At 36.1% G+C, this 17222-nt stretch overlaps 1 protein-coding gene across 3 annotated transcripts in view; it reads right to left on the minus strand.

Moving 5' to 3' along the window:
* The window catches only part of sns (sticks and stones), a 148746-nt gene that overhangs the window by 117127 nt on the left and 14397 nt on the right, over positions 1–17222 (minus strand). The window contains exon 1 of one of the 3 annotated variants that reach the window (XM_074182504.1): positions 9432–10123. The exons of 1 other annotated variant lie outside the window; for it this stretch is intronic. In XM_074182504.1, the coding sequence (XP_074038605.1) occupies positions 9432–9597 (166 nt within the window). In that variant the 5' untranslated portion in view covers positions 9598–10123. Of the gene's footprint in view, positions 1–9431; positions 10124–17222 lie in introns of those variants that run through there. One more of the 3 variants, XM_074182503.1, reaches the window with a different exon arrangement.

A 17222-nucleotide genomic window follows, 5' to 3' on the forward strand; every position in this document is an offset into this window, starting at 1 on the left:
AAACGGAAACATTTAATAAACGACGATACAAACCAAAAGAAACTTATCAGACTCTTTTTATTTGGAAACCGACAAAGGTAACGAAGTAGTAATTCTGGATAAATCGGACTACCATGAAAGGGTCAATTCTCTCATCAATAACGGACTGTATGCGAAATTGTCCTGGAATCCGTTACCAAAGATGATTGCCGAAGTAAAAGACGTCCTCAAGAAATGCGACAACATACTAACCCCACAGTTTGACCTTCCTCTTGAAGATGATCACTTGCTGATCGAAACACGTGTCGAGGTGTTGAAATAACGGTTCGGTGTTGGAGAAAAAACTCCAGTAACATTCATTACTGCACCAAATGTTCCAAACAGTGATTCACAAGTCTGTACAAAATGTCTAGCCTTCAACTTTTTAGTCGTTTTTATGTATTGAGAAAAATGATCCGAAAAACTGTCACAGTTACTGAAATGAATAAAACTACTGAACTGAAACAAACAGTCAATCCCTATTACGAATGAAATAAACATTTCGACGACTTTCTGACATATGCATAGAATATCACATTGTTGATGTATTCCAACTTGTGTTGAGAGACATAATTAAATTCAATGGATAATGACACAACTCTGCTGGCAATTCAGCGTATTTTGTGTACGTCTTGAGTATATTTGTGTTTGTCTATTTGGCTGGTAATGAATTATGATTGCTATACTATGGGGAGGTTCCTAGTGGATTAGTCAGCTGACAGTTCTGCTAATGGTTTCTGGAAATTTGCCAGCGAAGTTGAACGCATAAATTCCGGGAATAAACGGAGTAAACTAACATATAAATAGTACCAGAAATAAAAACGAGTATGAGACCACCTAATTTCAGAAAGTCTATTTCAGTGAATTATGTTCAGCGTCGCGACTAACAAAGGATGGTTGTTTGGTAATTTCAGAAGATTTGTTGGACTTCCAATGTTTCAAATACCTTTGAGGAAAAAACTTTGCGACATAAAAAGTTTTCAGATCATAGAAATTACAGTTATGCGAAGAAATTGAAATTGCATTCTCAGCGAAAATAATTGAACAATTTAGAGACTATTCCTATGAAATGTTCATCGAAAAATCATTCGTTTGGGTTTCATCATGAGTTTTTTGCAATTTTAGTTATTTTTATCAAACTTTACAGGCAGTATACACGAGAAAACTTCTTCTAAACACATAATTTTAATATGTCATTCCTGAAATGTTTCTCATAAAATCATTTCTATCCATAATAATTGAATAATAATCATCACCACCTTAGGAATCACACGTTAAAAGGTAAGACCTCGTTAGTCCTTAGCTCGCACAAGTTTCTCAACTTCTGAGAGGTGTCGTTCGTATGGGGGTGACAGCTGATTAACGAAAAAACAGATTTTTATTATTATCATCATCAGTGTTATTATACTTAGGATAGCGCCATTGATATTTCAAGTCTATTGAGTGTCAATACTGTTTTGTTTTGGCGGTTAGTCGTCCAGCCCCGCTAGACATTGTCTAGACACTTTTTTTTTACATTTCAGGAGTACAGGAGTAGGTATGTATTATTATATATTCGGTGTCAAGTGTAACAGTGCCGAGAGAGGAAGGATGCAGACACATACTTATAAGTCGAAGTTGTTAGCATTACCTGAAGAATTACATTTATTAGATTTCTGCGAATTAAAACTGTCTCGTTTTTCGTGAATAGTGCGTGTGAACCTTTTGCTCGAGTAAGTTATCGATTATAATCAACAGTTGCTAAAAATATAAATCAATGAAATATATAAAACTGAACTGTTCAAACATTTTAAAAACTCTTCAAGATATTTTAGAAATGAAGTGTCAATCCATGTAATTATTTAATAATATGTTTCAGATTGTTATGGTACCCAACAGTTTTCAATTTTCAACAGAGTGGTCCATCAAAAACTATGCACCTTGTTTTTCTCCTTTTTTTGTAACTTAACGCAAAAATGCTCAGACAGGTCAGTTTTGCTTTTGAGGGGGGCACATTTTAGATGTATTTTTCTATCTGTGCCTTCAACCCCTTAGCGAGGGTGAATAACAACCCTAAAATTTTAAATGGAAAGTGGGGTCGAGTGATATATCACTTGAAAGGGCACAAAATTATCTTTCCAATGATACCTAATTTGTTGTATTTCACTCAAACATGTAGGTATTATGAAGAAAAACAACTACAACCCAGTACTTTGAAATGTGTAATTGACTTAGTAGAATCCTACTTCAGCAAGTGCTGAAAATGTGACCCATTTGCTTCCATACAATACAGATTTTGTTCAAATCTATTCCTATCATTCTGTAGCATATCAGGTGTTATACTTCTGCACTCTGCTGTAATTCGTTGGCGAAATCTTCTATGGACTCGGGCTGCCTAGCAAAACATTTATTTTTCAAGTGACCCCAAAGGAAAAAGTCTAAAGGCGATAAATCAGGTGACCTGGCAGGCCATTCGATGGGGCCTCTCCTTCCAATCCACCGTCCAGGAAACTGGTCATCTAAAAACTCTTTTACCGGAGCAACATAGTGGGGAGGTGCTCCATCTTGCTGGAAATGAAGCCGATCATCATTATGATTTTGGTAATTTTCAATTATTTCTATTATGAGAGGATCAATTGTAGCTTCAAGCATGTTCAGGTAGACCTAACCAGTTAAATTCCCAAGAATAAAAAGTGGTCCTACGATATGACTACCTAATATGCCACACCAGACATTGATTTTTTGAGGGTACTGGGTATGGACCTCTCGGAATAAGTGTGGGTTACTGTCAACCCAGTAACGGCAATTATGCCTATTCACAGCTCCATTCAAAAAAAATGTACTCTCATCGGAAAAGCACTGTCTCACTTGTTCATAAAATTGCAGCCTTCTATCAGGATCATCTTCATTGAGTTCCTGTACTAATTTAATTTTGTACGGATAAAATTTATAGGCTTTTAATATCCGTATTATGGACGAACGGGAGACACCTGAGGCTGCAGCAAGTTGACGGGTACTTTGGGTATGATCCAATTCAACATGTCTCAAAACAGCGACTTCCACTGCTTCATTTCTGATCGGTTTCCCTGGCTGGTGTTTCACATTACAGACAGATCCGGTATCGACAAACTTTTGGACTAACTTGGCAACGTACGAATCATTCACATTTTCCCGGGATTACTGTTATTAAAGTAAGTTTAGCACAACTATTACGTTGATAATAAAGTTTAACAATTTCAACTCGTTCAGGAATGGAATAAACCATTTTCACAGTAAAGTTGAAATAATTTCAAAAGCAACTGAACTGAATCAATGAACGTTTGCCTAAATTCTTTTTGTACACACATACAAAAACATCTATTAAAGTAAGATATAAGGAACACATAGCACATTTAAAATATGGAAGACCTGAAAAATCAGCAGTCGCTGTTCATTAAGATTAGTTAGACAAGTTAACAAAAACAGGCAACTAGATGTCTATGAGAGTGTAGAAATAAGAAAACAAATAAATATTATGGATAACAATGACGAACTTATACCAAAGATTATACTATATAGCTTGTTAAAATAAAATGTTGTTGGGTTTACTGATTACTACATAAGGACACATTGCAAAAATAAATTTGGATAGGCAATATTGTGAAATTAATTTTTATATAGCTGAAAATTGTTTTATATAAACATATATTGGAAAATAATAGATAAGGCAAAATTGTAAAATTAATTTAGGTTGGTATACCTCTATGGGTAGTACGCCTGGATGGTTCACCTGTATGGGATACCTACCTATGTAGCATAAATAGGGCTACCTCGCATTAGTTTCTTGTTTTGATCTTCCTCTTTGAAGATGATCACTTGGTGATCGAAACACGTGTCGAGGTGTTGAAAATAACGATTTGATGTTGGGAAAAAACTCCGGTAATATTCATTACTACACCAAAGGTTCCAAAAAATGCATCATAAGTATATTAAGTGAATAAACATTATAACTATTATCACTTTCATTGGAAGCTTTGGTGGAAGGTATTTTAAAGGCGCTGATACTAATCCAAAACAAGCACTTTTATCAATTACCAGAAATGGAATTCTCTTTTTGACGCGCGTTTCACCAACCAAGTGGGCGTCTTCAGTATTATTCACCTCCTGCAGCTGAGTATTTTTCATCTCTTGACACTATCTTCCGAATTAAAAAAATAACTCACATCAAAAATTCAACCGCAGTTTGAATCTGGAGTTACTTCCGACTGCTGATTGCCGAGAGAGTCGCAAAGCATTTCTGGATTGCGTGATGCGGAAAATACCCGCAGAGCCGAAAATAAAAAGAAACTGTGAATACCCGGTTATTGCGTATAGCAGGAAAAACGAAATAATATATTCCGCATACATTGCTTTCCCACACAACTCCATATTTTATGTTCAGGCGCATTGGCCTATTTCCTCAAAGCCGGAGACCGGTTGTGTAGTCTGGAAATTAAAATTTCAAATCCCAACTTTACGTAGACCGGAGAATGATTTCCTAATAAAAATCGGTTCTACTGAATTTCAACTACCCATTAAGTTGTTTTTCTCCTATTTTCTTCTGTGAGGCAATCTCGTTACGACCTTTGCAGCGGGAATAAACTTACTTTCTAACTGAAACTGGAATAACAAATTAGAGGCAATAACTTCTCGGAGACGTAACACTGCGTGCCCAGCAAAAAATACGACAGGGAGTTTGTAAATAACACGATTTCTCTTCCAATGCACACCGCTTTGTTTTCAAACCAAACTGCTTCGGTGGCGAAAGAGTTCGTGCAAGTTGATTTACTACGTAAATGATGAGTTCCACCTGGAAAATACATCCTTTCGGATGGCAAAATCTACAAATGTACGATTTTTTTTAAAGACAAAACACAAGTACTACATGAAAATCCTTCTCTAAATGAAGTGACCGTTAAAGGATATCTCTCGAATACTTTTCCCATCAACGCTGGTGTTCCTCAGGAAGCCATATTGTCTCCAACACTCTTTTTTATTGTATATCAACGACTCATTGGAAAAACCAAGAATCCAATATGAAGCCTTGCTAACGACAACACACTTGTCTCGTCATTCCATTTGGATTCTAGGACATCGGCTGCGGATGCACATCTTCACCGGCAGCAGGAGGTTGCATATCTTAATGAGGATCTAGGGGTGATTTCGAATTGGGGTGAAAGGAAACAGGTTCAATTCGATGCCACAAAAACCCAGGCAACGGTTTTCACCAAAAAGATAAATGTCTCCGAACCGGATATAATAATGTCAATGTCAATTCCGCTTTCTGCTTCAATAAGTTTGTTGGGGGTTAAAACGGACACCAATATGTCTTGGCCCAATCATGTCGCTGAATTTGCAAAGGCTGCTTCTCAAAAGCTTGGAACACTGTTTCGAACTAGAAAACTGTACAAACCCCAGCATTTTTTTATGAAGCTCAGATCAGGCCTTATTTGCAGTATTGTTCACATGTATGGAGCTCCACCTCTAAGCATGCCCTGAAGCTGCTGGATTCCATCCAGAAAAGAGTCATCCGCCTGATCTGGAACATCGAAGAAAGGTTGGAGATTTGTCTCTGTTTTATAGATACTTTCACAGGAAGTGTTCAGGTGACTTGGCACATTTCATTCCAGCAAGAGCGGTACATATTCGAAATACGCGACATATCAGAAATAGTAGAGCAATAAGTATCAATGTAGAAGACATCACAGTGAGAGAACTGGTCATGAGGAGATGTCCACAGGGAGGGGTCTTATCAACCCTTCTCTGGAACATAGTTCTGGATACCCTGATTAATCACCTTAACAATAATGGATTCTACACAATTGCATACGCAGATGACATAGTTATCTTGGAGACCGGCAAATTTGTGAACACACTGTGCGATAGAGCGCAGGATGGGCTCAAATTAATAGAAACATAGTGTAAGGAACACTCACTGTCGATCAATCCCAAGAAGACTGAGTAAGTTCTTTTCACCAGGAAAATCTTTAAAAGCAAACTAAATTTCTCTGAAGAGGTGGAATACCTTGGTACTTTCCTCGACAGGGAGTCAACATGGAACTCTCACCTACAGAGTAGAGCAAAAATAGCATATGTGGCTTATGAGCAATGTCGGAGGACAGTGGGACGCGCGTGTGGTCACCTGGATCTACACTCAATAATAAGACCTTTGTTAAAGTACGGAGCCATTGCATGGGGACCAAAAGTTCTGCAAGCAACGGCCTTTCAAAAAGTATATCAAATGCAGCGACTGGTTTGTTTGAATATCATAGGAGCCATGAAAACAACACCAACCGCGGCAATGGAATTAATTACGGGTCTGACCCCTCTGGACCTGTACGTTAAAAAGGTTGCGTTAATGGCCATGTTACGATTGCGCATGGTCGGTGTAAACCTCGGAAGTAGAAATGGGTCAATTGAGGCTGGGCCTTTGGCGAGAAGCGCTTACTACGTAACCTCTGCTGCAGGCAACCAGTAGGTTTGTTCTGGTTCTAGCACGTCAGGATCATGCGCAGTTAATATAGAGCGTTCTGCTTTATTGAGGATAATTTCGGACTGATGAATCCTCTGTTCTGGTTTCGACTGCGAAATGATCCTAAACTGTTTTGAACCGTCCCGAATCGTTCTTGCTCTCGAGGCTGAACTGTTGAGAACTGTTCGCGTTGCTCATGCGCATTCGTGTGGATATTTGTTTGGGCTCTTTGCTAGGATGTTTTTTTATTTATTTGATTTGAGTAATTGATGATTGAGGGTAGATAACATTTGAACTGACTATAGGGATACGCTACATAACAAAATGGACACGATTAATAGTATTTTCTCGTCTTCATCTCTTCATATATACGATAGGTGGCACAGTGGTCTCCTCAAAAGCGTTCTGGTTCAAACAAGTGTCCGAGACTGTTTCGGACTGTTTGAGATTATTTGTTTGTACGCACCATGTCTTGTGCAGTGTCCAAACAGTTTCGGATGTTAGAACCAGAACAAACCCAGTGATGCTATTGAACCCAGGTTTGTATTTAATAAACCCTATAAAATACAAATAAAACAGAACACAGAGTCAGATGCTGCAAATATAATAAGCATATATACAGACGGCTCAAAAACCAAAGAAGGCTCAGGATGTGGAGTGTACTCTATATCACTGAGCCTAAGGATTAAGTGGGGAATGGAAAATAATACCATCGTGGTCCAAACAGAACTGGCTGGTATCTCAAAAGCCATAAAAGAAATAACCAGGAAAGGAACTTCTGACAAAAACCTAACAATCTGCACTGACAGCAGAAAAATCCTATTAGCCTTGAACAGACAACGTGTTACCTCAGGGCTAGTAATAGCGTGCCACCAAGATTTAGCCAAAACCTCGGCAGATAATAACATTATCCTGAGGTGGGTTGAAGGGCATGACATGAGTAAAGATAATCGCTTTGCCGACTCTTAAGCCAAGGAAGCGGCTGGACTAGGAATTTTAGGACCCAGTGGCACCCACGGCCTGATGACTTCGACAATTGCGGAACTAGTCAAATGTTACACCCATGCTCAATCTCTAAAAAGATGGGATGAAATCAAAGGATGCAATCTTGCCAGGATCACCCTGGACGACCCTGGGAAGCTCTGGGAAGCTGGGAAGAAACTCTTCTTAATAACACATATTAATTAGGTTTATTTTTTCATTGATGAATTCTATTCAATTTCGTCTCTTGTTTTTCATTAATCATTATTTACATTTTCTTATTTAGGAAATATTTGCCTATATCTACTGTGTTTTACTTTTTTTTACATGCATTTTCTTATTTTTAAATTGTATGCTTCTATATTTTCATATTCATGAAATTACTTATAATTTTCTATAGTAGTTAGATAAATTTCTTAAAGAAATTTTTCCCTGGGTTATAATAATGTATGAATGAAAAAAAGTAAACAATTAACCTGTAAATTCAGAAAGTCAGAAGTACAGTCTATTAGTTGGAAAATATTGAGGTCATTGTCTAAAAATAACTTTGTCGACATGTATACCTACGACAATTTCTGCAAATGAGACTGCCAATTGTATCAACATTACCAAACTACCTACATACATAGGAGTTAGTTATGAGTAAATTTCAGAGGTATGCTTTGTTTCCTAATGTTAAAGTGTAATGAATGCACGTTATGAATGCAAAACATTAACAGAATGCTCAAACAAAATTTTATGATTTGCCACAGCAGGTATAGGCCGGTTTATACTACTTTACCAAGTCCACCGTATTTTTGGATCGGAAAGAAGATTTAATGAGCTATCAAGCCTTTTTGTTACCTGCAGTGGAGTGCGTTTTGGTATACAATCAAAAATACCTATTGAAACTAATAACGACATTTATTTTTCTATACACATATAATCGAACTAATAGAAAAAAAAATATCATGAAAGTTACAAAGGTACAAGTGCATTGAGCACTACCATCAATTTGCTGACCTCTTAAATAGGTGTAAAGAAGTTCATAAGCAATGCCATGACTGTTACCTCTAAAGAATCGAAAATGCTTTTCCAAACGATTTTTGAAGTTTTGTAAAAATATTAAAAATAAGAAAAACTGCATATTAACTCTAGCAAAATCTTTGAAAACAATATTCAATCTTTCTTTATCCATGAAAACGTTTTCAGAATTCTGGAAGTTACGTTTTCTAACTCCAATCTACAAATCTGGAGATAGAAAAAACATTAAAAACTACCTTCCAGTGAGCAAGCAATCTGAAATGCCCAAGTATGGACTGTATGATAACTAGAAAACTTATATTCGATGCGAAACACATGATAAATGAACACCAACATGGCTTTGTATCTGGTAGATCGACAGGGTAAATCATGATCCTGTCATGGCTAAGCTCCTAGCATTTGGCATTAATGGTAACATGTCAAAATGGATAAAGAGCTGTTGGGGGAACAGGATTCAGTATGTCAAACATGCTGGCCTAATATCATCAAAAATTTCTGTAACGTCTAGTGTTCCTCAAGGATCGCATGTGCGCCAAATACTCTTCAATATTTTTGTAAACGATGTGTCGGATGTCATACACCATAGCCATTACTCAATGTTTGCAGACGATCTCAAACTTTATAGGGAACTAGATAACTTTTGTGATGCAGAACTGTTACAGCTAGCCTTAAATAACTTATCTCGTTGGTGTGATATGAACATGCTTCAATTAAATATAGAAGTATGTTATCAAAGAATATTGTCAAGAACTGTGAAACTTATTGTGTATCAATACAAAACCAAAAAAAATATTCTAATGTTGACCAACAGCGTTCGGGGCTTTGGAGTCGTGTTTGCTAATGAAGTAACCTTTAAAGGTCATATTGATCACATTGTATCTAAATCACTCAAATTATTGGGATTTGTTCAACCATCCACAGACAAATTTTCTATAAATACCTTTTAAATATTGTACTGTTCCTTCGTACGCTCGGTCTTGCGTAATTTCGTAATTATCAAAGGAGTCATCAAAGATTTTGTCACCTTCTTTAGTCAGCAACATCCAACTGGATCTGAATGTTTTTTTGGTTTTGGGTGAAACATGGAGCATTTTACAAACCAACATCAAATCTGGCAGACCTGGCTGATTCTTCGTTTTGAATCCATTATTGAGTTCATTCCATAAACTCCGTAACTTTGCTATGTGAGTAGAAACATCATCTCCTGACGTCCAGACTGAAGCGAAAAAATCGGTACAGATTTTGAACAACTGATTCTTTGATGTAGCTTCAAACTGTTGTTTTAGCGCTTTCCAGGTTCCAGGTTTCCTTATCCATGATCTTCTGATAAACGGAGTCACTTATTGCAGATGTTATCATTGACTTGGCATAACTGTAGGCCTTCATGATAGTCTAGCAGATCCCAGATTTTCCTTTTCCACATGGGCTATTCTAACTCAACGGGGTTTGATATGCTTCGCTAAATCCATGTCAGCAGCTTTCGAATACCAGCAAATACAATATTGTTCACAAACCTATTTATTGTGTATCTGGACCTTTAACCTATTGAAGTTATCTCTTAAATAAATCGCTCCGTTTTGTGAACAAATAACTTTTTTACTTTTGTATTTATTTTAGAAGTGACAACCACAATTACCAGAAATTATACTAACGTCAAAACTTGACTATGACACTTGATATCATGGTATTTTTCATTTTAAACTAGCATAGAACAAGATTTGCTCGACCAAGTTTTTACTCTAACAGGAAATACGAAAAACATATTTTGCGTAGGTTCTTTTTAATTGGAATCCTCCATTTCTCAAATCACTTCGTATTAGTTGAAAATCTTATTAACCCTACCCCAACATTTATCCGCTAGAACGAACGCAAATCGTCTCTGATGGAGAAAAATCTCTGCAAAATGCACGATCCAAATAAACTTTATCACGAAAGACTCCAAAGTCCTTGTATTATAAATAATACGATCAAAGGAAAAGAAGTCCCAATAAAACGGGTCTGAAAAGTGTTTCCTCTACCGGAAGATCCCTGAATCGATTTCGGCAGATGAAGGATTTTCACGTTATATTCCGTTCTTGAGACGAAGCACAGATAAAAACTGATTGATTGGTGAAGAAAATTCCTTTCGCAACAGAAAAACCGAAATCGTTGCCTCTTGAGATATCTTGTTTCAACGTAATGAGAGTTACGTGTTCAACAAAAATGTGGCGAAAAATAAAAATAATTTGGGGTCCTTTTTATATTCGAAAGAGAAATTGAGTTGGAAAAAATGCCAGTGATTCAGTTATGAGTCACGTTCAATCTGGAAAACTGTCGGGTGGATATACTCCGCATGTTCACGAACTTATACTGGAAAACAAGTGGTTCATACATCGCAACAAATTAACTGTAACATAACCACAAAAATGTTACGTTACAAAAGAGTAGTTACTTATTTTGTCGTTTTGTAGCTATCCCATCAAAAGTATGTAACGTTACGGACAGCGACAAGTAATAATGTATATATTAGACAGTAGTATCATTAAGGCACATATCAATTCGTGAGAAGTTATCCGTAACATAACCGCAAACGTGTTACGTCACGGTTAGTAACTTCTTATCGGTTTGTAGCTATCGCATCAAAAGACTTACGTTACGGACAGCGACAAGTAACAACGAATATAGAGGTATCACTTATCTTTTACCGTTGTGGATGTGTTTCCTGACCTTTTTTGGCTACGTTAAGGAATAATTGACAGGACCAAAACTCAAAATTTTTCTAGAACCTAACCGTGTCATCTCGCAACGAGTCGAAATTTACGATGTTACGTTACACTTTTAGATTCACTATTTGTGGTTTGCCTGAACTTTTTTCTAGATAAATTCATATGTATTGATATATTAACGCATGGGGGAGAACGGATGATGAATATGCCCTGGTTTTATTGAAAAAAAACGCTATAACAATACTAGATTCTCATTTAATCGAATTTAAGTTTTATTGTTGCGTTTCCTTCGAACAGTAAAATGCAAAACTGTCCTTTTTATATTCTGCTTTAATTCCACAGATGGAATTAAAGAAAGAACTGAAAAGCAAATTTACCAAGATCTGCAAAAACGATAAGCTGGAAACTGCGCCGGGTGGAGGAAAAGGCAGAGCACGTATATTACCTCGTAAACAGAAGTTCATTAGGTAGGATTATCTAGAATTTATTGTTAAGTGGGAATGCAGTGTGGCTATACAATTAAAAATGTCCAAGAACGTGGAAGATTACATAGTGAAGTTTCGTAATGAAGATACAAATCCCAGAATTATGAAACAAAACGTACAAGAGCAGAAATTAATTAATTTTTTGTAATTCTCGGCAACAGCCGAGGCTTTTAGGACATTAGCAGTATAGAATAATGGAATGAGAATGGAAACATACTTGGAAATATATGAGGAATGGAGAATTTCTATGTATGATGTTCAACCACAAATGAAAAGGAAAACGTTATTGAAGCTGGATATAATTTGAAAAGTTCACATGAATTACTGCAGAATTCATATATTTTAACATGATCGTTTCTATTATATTGAGTGATTTGATATCAAATCAAATCAAATCCTTTATTTTCCTGTTCGACAATTTCATAAGTAATTGTATTAGGAATAGTCAGTAAAGCTAAAATTATAAACTACTACACTAAAACTAGAAGCACACACGAAAACGCATGCACACACCACACATACACTTACGTTAAATAATCATCAACACTGTAATACGCATTCAGAACTAAAAAAATTTTAATCTTTGTTTTGAACATCTCTAATGTTTTGCTTTCTTTTATTTCAGTTGGTAACATATTGAACAAACGAGGACCTGCAACATTAGGACCTTTAAGAGCAATCCGCCCTCGAGCTAGAGGAACTTGATATATTTTTTTTGGCCTAGTGTTATTTGTATGAGTAGAGCCTATTAAAGGAAATTGACTTTTATTTTGAAAAACGTAGACACAAATTTCCATTATGTACAAGCAGGGTAAAGTCAGTATTTGTAATTTCTTGAAAAAAGGTTCACAGGACTCCATGTAACTTATACCAGTGATACTTCTGATGATGTTTTTTTGAGCCAAAAAAACTTTACCTGCGTTGGTTGACCTGCGTTGGTTGACCTCAGATGATAATATATTATACACATGATAGTCTGGTGAATTTCTTTGGGAGACTGTAAGCCTGTATCTGGAAATTCGTATGTAATCGGATCGTCTTGCATCATAGGAATGTACTTGAGATTGTGTTACCAAATTTCTTGTTTGTCTATGTATTTCTGGAGGAGTCTCATATATGTATGAGGAAGGTAGTGATAACATTTTGGGGCGAACAAATAAAGGACGACAATGTTCTCTGCTATTACAATTTAAAATTATTCTCAGGGCCTTTTTTTGTTGTCGAAAGATTTGCAGTGACTTTGAGGAGTTACCGCACATTATGATACCGTAACTCATATGAGCATGAAAAAGTGCAAAGTAGATACTTTTCAGTGTATCATGATTAACATATCTCTTCAATTGCCGAAGTAAAAATAGCTTACTAGAAAGTTTATGTCTAAGCTGTTCAATATGACAATTCCAGCCAAGTCTGTTGTTATTCCCAATAATTTAACGTTATTGTCCTCCACGGGAGAATTATTTGTAGGAAATGTGATATTCTGGGTTTTACTATTATTAAGTTGTAGTTTATTAGCCTGAAACCAATATTTGGCTTTTTCTTGTAACGCCAGTGATAACATCGGTAGTTGCTGATAGTCATAGTGAGAGGTAATCAGGGTAGTATCATCAGCAAACAAAGTACATTTTTCCGGCAACAGAAATTGGCGCAACATAAGCTTCGTATATCGAAATACAATTTAACGAAAAATCACGCACTTGGTTACAACTTTCCAGGAATCACTGGCAAAAAGCCATGCGGCGTTCACAATCTCATGGTCTGAGCTGGTGATCTCTTCCTGTCCTGTATGACTTGGTGGGCCTTTGATATTTTCAAATTTCACGTTGACGTTTTGGGATTATTTTCAACTACTCCTAAAATGACTATTTCTTTCAACTCCTTATCCCTATTTGTCTTTTTCTTTTTAAATTGACTACCATACATCATCCATCGAACATGTTGTGTCGCAATGTTGCTTCTGCTTACTCTATTTGAATCATATCTAGTTAACAGAAAACATTTCGTCGAATATGAATCTTTCAAATCGTCTCAGTACGTAGTTACATCTGGGGTAACACAAGGATCTAATCTTGGGCCTCTTTCATTTTTAATTTTTATTAATGACTTGGCAACCTCTTTGATTATTCCTAGCCTACTATTTGCAGACGACCTTAAACTATATTATGAAATCGATGACGTATCCACGTATCCAAATGTAAAATAATATAATTCACAACAAAAAACTTTAATGTACGATTATTCAAACAACAATACTACAATCAACCGCGTACATGAGATAAAAGATCTTGATATAACATACGACAGTAAATCAACATTTACAACACATATTAGTAAGGAATATGACTGCTGATGCAAATAGGATGCTTGGATTCATTAACAGAAATGGCAAAAACTTCAAAAGTATTGTCACCTTAAAATTGCTGTATTTAACGTATGCCACAAGTTAGATTAAAGTTATGTGTTATGGAATCCAGTATACGACTACCAAAAAACATTAATTGGAGCGTGCAAAGGAAGTTCCTAAAATACTTATGTCTAAAAGTTGATTGTCAATACCCCACGAGAGGCATTGATCATTTTGTTGACACGATTCGATATGACATCTTTGGAAAATAGGAGAGTTATCCTTGGTATAAAGTTCCTGCCTAAGTAACTAAACAACGATATTGATAGTACGTTTCTTTTACCTGAGATCAATTTCTTAGCACCAAGAAGTGGAGGTCGACACAATCTGAAATTCTATTGCGAAGCATCACGCACAAATGTTATGCTACGATCACTATTGCTTCAATAAAATCTGTGAACATCGCGATATTCATTTCGACTCCCTAAACTCCTTGGTATCATGTATCCACAATCACTTTTAATAATACTATAAATAATATTTTTGTCAGTACTACTGTAATAATAGCATTTCCTGTAACTGGGTACTCCTGTTGGAAATAAATCGCTTTTTTTATTTTATTTTTCATAGTTCTTTCATTGCGAATGAAGCTATAGTTCAAGTAAAAGATATAGTGCCCCCTACCTTCCAGCAGTCCCCTTCAATAACACACACAACGCGGTACTCATCGCTACATTCTGTTGATCACGGTAACATGACTCCAAATTTAATTTTATGACTCTTCAGCCAATCATAAAACTTGGTTAGTAAAAATTATCCAATACGAACCGCCAATTCTTCAGTCCTCGTGGACTAATTCGTTACGGCATAATTCCTTTGTATTGGTTTTTTTGGCTTTTGACTTCGCCGACACCTTTAAGATTACTATATCGGTTACTTCGACTATACCATTAAAGATTTGCATTATGTTTTATAGCCGCATCGTCCAAAGCCTACTTGGTCAAAGTGTGCGTTTCAAAGTCTACACGAAAAAAAACTGAAAGCTCTATGTTTCAAAGATTACTCGAGTGAAACAACAATGTGCTAGATTTTTGGGAAGGTAATTTTAAGCTCTAGTGAAATATGCAGGAATATACAGGATGTCCCATTGAAAGAATAATTTTCCATCAATAACTGTTGATATCCGATTTGAAAGTATTTTAAACCATTGAATTCTACATGGAAAAATGCTTTGGAAATGTTTTCATAGAAACAATAATGTTTTGACAAGAAAAAAATTACAGTAACTTTTCGTAAATGTGTATTTTTGAAAAACATGATGTAACTCAGAAACCAATAGGCTATTATGTGAATCCATTATGCTCATATGACAACTTTTCTTTAGCGGATATAAATCACATCCTATTCACATGTCCCAACTTCAAACTGTACCGGCCGGATTTCTTAAATAATTTGCTTTCCTCGAATGTTTCGTTTCCAACCAATATAACAGTCCGTTTAGCTACACTCAATGAAAAAATGCATAACAAAATTCTGACATTCATAATAAATTAATCAGAAATATCAATGTAAAACGTAGTAACTCGATTTATTTCGAAATTTCTGTGGCACAATAAACTCCGATTTGATGCCTGGAGAGGGATACAAAAACTCAAAAACGATTATAGATATTAATATGCGGTTTTCACGATTAGGTTTTTCATTAAATTTGACCCCTAGACACAGCTATCAGTTTTCATCTATCTAGTTTGAAAAGAGGAGTTTCCCTTCAATGTGTCAAATTTGGCCCATACTCTGTACAAAAATTAAAATACTTACTTACAACTGTAATATCACTCTGCTGTGAGACTGCTTCCCCTTCTCTTGAACTTCGAAGAACGAGACTTCTGGCAAACTATGCTGTAAAAATATACTGCCAACCTAATCACAACCGAATCACGATATCTTTTTCAATGACAAAATCTATGATTTATTCCTACAAAAACCAACTGCAACCAGACAAACAGGTACACGCATAAGAGAGCAACGTAAAATCCCAGATTCAAAAGTTTTCATGCTCGCTTTCCCTGAGTTCCCTCCATGGAAACTAGGTGATATACATTGCAATGTTTCGGGAAGTGAAATGAAAAAGTCAGAATTAAATTCACAACAACACAAACTGAACTATTACAAAAACATTAGTAAATTTCCTAACTACTGCAAAATATATACTGATGAATCAAGGAGTGAGTATAAAGTGGGTTGTGCATTCCTTGTAGATGGACATCTCCATAGCTGGACGATGCACTACGACCAGCGTATACACAGCAGAATTATACGCTAGATACCAATCTTTTTTATTCTGTTTCGCACAAAATGAAACTCATTTCCTAATTTGTACCGACTAGTTGAGTTCCATAAGATCATTTCAAAATAAATTTACTCTTGACCCTCTTGTAAGGATTATTCTTGCTAGAGTTCATATTATGAAGGAAAGCAGTAGAACTGTCAGCTTCATGTGGGTGTCTAGTCATTGTGGCATAAAGAACAACGAGGATGTGGATAAGGCAGCTGGAATGGTTGCCAACTACAAGGAACATGAAGATGTACCACTCAACTTAGAAGATCTGAAGAATTTTAATAAAACCAAAGAAGAATGTGACTGGCAGACTCTTTGGAATGGAACTGACGCGAAACTGAAATGCTCGAAACCAAGTGTGAATAAGCGAATCTCACCACTTAAGTAAATTGACCAGGAAAGAACAAGTTGTTCTCACACGTCGGTCATACAAAAATGACACACCATCACCTGCTCCTAGGAGAACAACATATACTTGTAGAATGTCCAGAATATGAGGAAAACAGAAGACAACATAATATAACTGAGGCAATGAATGAAATTCTATGTGAAGACAGACGGACATTGAGCATCCTCAAACCTAAAGCCATAAATATAAAAGATGACATTTGAAAAACAAACAACAAGTCCGCGGCTAATAACCTAGCAGTTGATGCCGCAAAAAAAACAAACTTACAACTATAAATACGTCGTCAGTGTATCTAGAACAAAGTCATTCACATACAGTTGGGCAGCATACTGTTCACATGGATAACAAATAACAACATGCTAAAACTGATCTTTGCGGCAGTTCATTTTCTATTTTCATACATTTTTCAGTTTTACGACTCCATCAATAGTTTGTTAGTTGAATATAGAA

The sequence above is a fragment of the Leptinotarsa decemlineata genome, unplaced genomic scaffold, assembly GCF_025532065.1.
Source record: "Leptinotarsa decemlineata unplaced genomic scaffold, Ldec_3_MD MMD2_tig00026328_RagTag_RagTag, whole genome shotgun sequence".
Taxonomy (NCBI): Eukaryota; Metazoa; Arthropoda; class Insecta; order Coleoptera; family Chrysomelidae; genus Leptinotarsa; species Leptinotarsa decemlineata.